The sequence below is a fragment of the Belonocnema kinseyi genome, chromosome 2 (genome assembly GCF_010883055.1).
Source record: "Belonocnema kinseyi isolate 2016_QV_RU_SX_M_011 chromosome 2, B_treatae_v1, whole genome shotgun sequence".
In the NCBI taxonomy this organism is placed as follows: Eukaryota; Metazoa; Arthropoda; class Insecta; order Hymenoptera; family Cynipidae; genus Belonocnema; species Belonocnema kinseyi.
The window spans coordinates 26,837,427-26,838,959 of NC_046658.1; the positions used below are offsets into that span (position 1 = coordinate 26,837,427).

At 30.1% G+C, this 1,533-nt stretch overlaps 1 protein-coding gene across 1 annotated transcript in view; it reads left to right on the forward strand.

Annotated features, from left to right (window-relative positions):
- Positions 1–628: 628 nt before the first annotated feature.
- The window catches only part of LOC117182608, a 2,096-nt gene continuing 1,191 nt past the window's right edge, over positions 629–1,533 (forward strand). The window contains exons 1-2 of the mRNA XM_033375707.1: positions 629–679; positions 755–1,530. Coding sequence (XP_033231598.1) covers positions 959–1,530 — 572 coding nt within the window. The 5' untranslated portion in view covers positions 629–679; positions 755–958. The remainder of the gene's footprint in view (positions 680–754; positions 1,531–1,533) is intronic.

Consider the following 1,533-nt stretch of genomic DNA (forward strand, 5'->3'; position numbering starts at 1 on the left):
TTATCTTGAAATCTAATTTTTTCAATAATATAAAAGATTAATAAATTGATACGTATATTGCGTAATCATTAACTTTGATAATATTATGATATAAATGATAATAAAAATTTTTATTGAAACATAAAGATTCCAATATTTTAATTATGTCAATGATTTAATTTAATTGAATGATTTAATGGACTGTGTGCGCGATAACTTTTGAAAAAATAAATCTATTAGATTGGCCTTTCGTACACTCGTTTAGTGTTCTAAACTAAAGGTCAAGTTCGTTAGCCAGCCATTTTGAATGAAAGTTCAAAAAGTGGGCACCTTTTGAATATTTTTGAGACCACTTTTTTGAATTTCAAAAATTCTCTGTACAGTTATTCATAGCATTTAAGAAGTCGAACAATTTATCCTAATGTCTTTTTTCATAAAATCAAAAATTACCAGAATTATAGCATTTACAATATTCCAAAAAGCACAGGAAAATGAACATTTTAAGCCAAATAACGCACGATATGAAAAAAAGTTGAGAAAAGAAAAATGTGGCTTTTTGAATGACCTACAATAATATCAAAACAATTTTTCTAATTTTTTTGAAAAATCAAAAATTCAAATTTTGACATATGCAGTTCCAGTGCCTTTATCTATTTCTGTTGAGAAGAGGAAAAGTAATATAAAAAGGATTAAGCGATTGGTTAGATTTTGAATACATTATATTTCTTGTCTTGTATTGTCACACTGTAAACTAGAATTAGAATATGTTTTTCAGAATAACAGACAAAATGTGCCAAATAAACAGAGAGTAGTAACCAAACAACCAAAGAAGAAAAATAAGCAGAATATTGAGTGTAATAATATTACAAATCGGGTTGATTCCAGCATATTCTTGTCTGGTACGACAGTTGAAGAAGTGAGTCACTTTGACAAAACATTGTTCAGAAATTCCATTGAAGCAGGTATTAGTGTAGCGGACATGTTAAAAAATGTTAGTAAACCAGAGCATCATGACGTTGATTGCGAGAACAGCAATGTCGACAATTTTATAAACTTGCAGAAGACTGAAGAACACCATACGACATGCAGTAAATGTCAGAAAAAAATATATGCTGATGAGAGTACTCAAGTTAAAAGTGGTGATTTTATTGTGTCATTCCGTGACTTCATCAAAACTGAACAAGATTTAGTCACAATGTGCAACATCAAGAGTTTTGCTGTTTTATATGAATTAATCAAAGCGATGGACAAATGTTACCCAAAAAACCGAAAACATATATGTACAACTCGGGAATGTATTATATTGACCACAGCAAAATTGAAGCTTGACATACCTTTCGCTGCTTTGGGTGTGTTTTTCAATCATGTCTGTGTTGTTACAATACGTAATGTTTTCTGTGATACTGTCAAAAAATTAGCTACTATTTTGCAATCGGTGCTCACAAGAGTTTTAAAGGAAGAAATTATGAAAAATATGCCCAAGTGTTTTGAAAAATATCAAGCTACAACCTCAGTTTTTGACTGCACAGAAATTCGAATTCAGCAGCCCAAGTG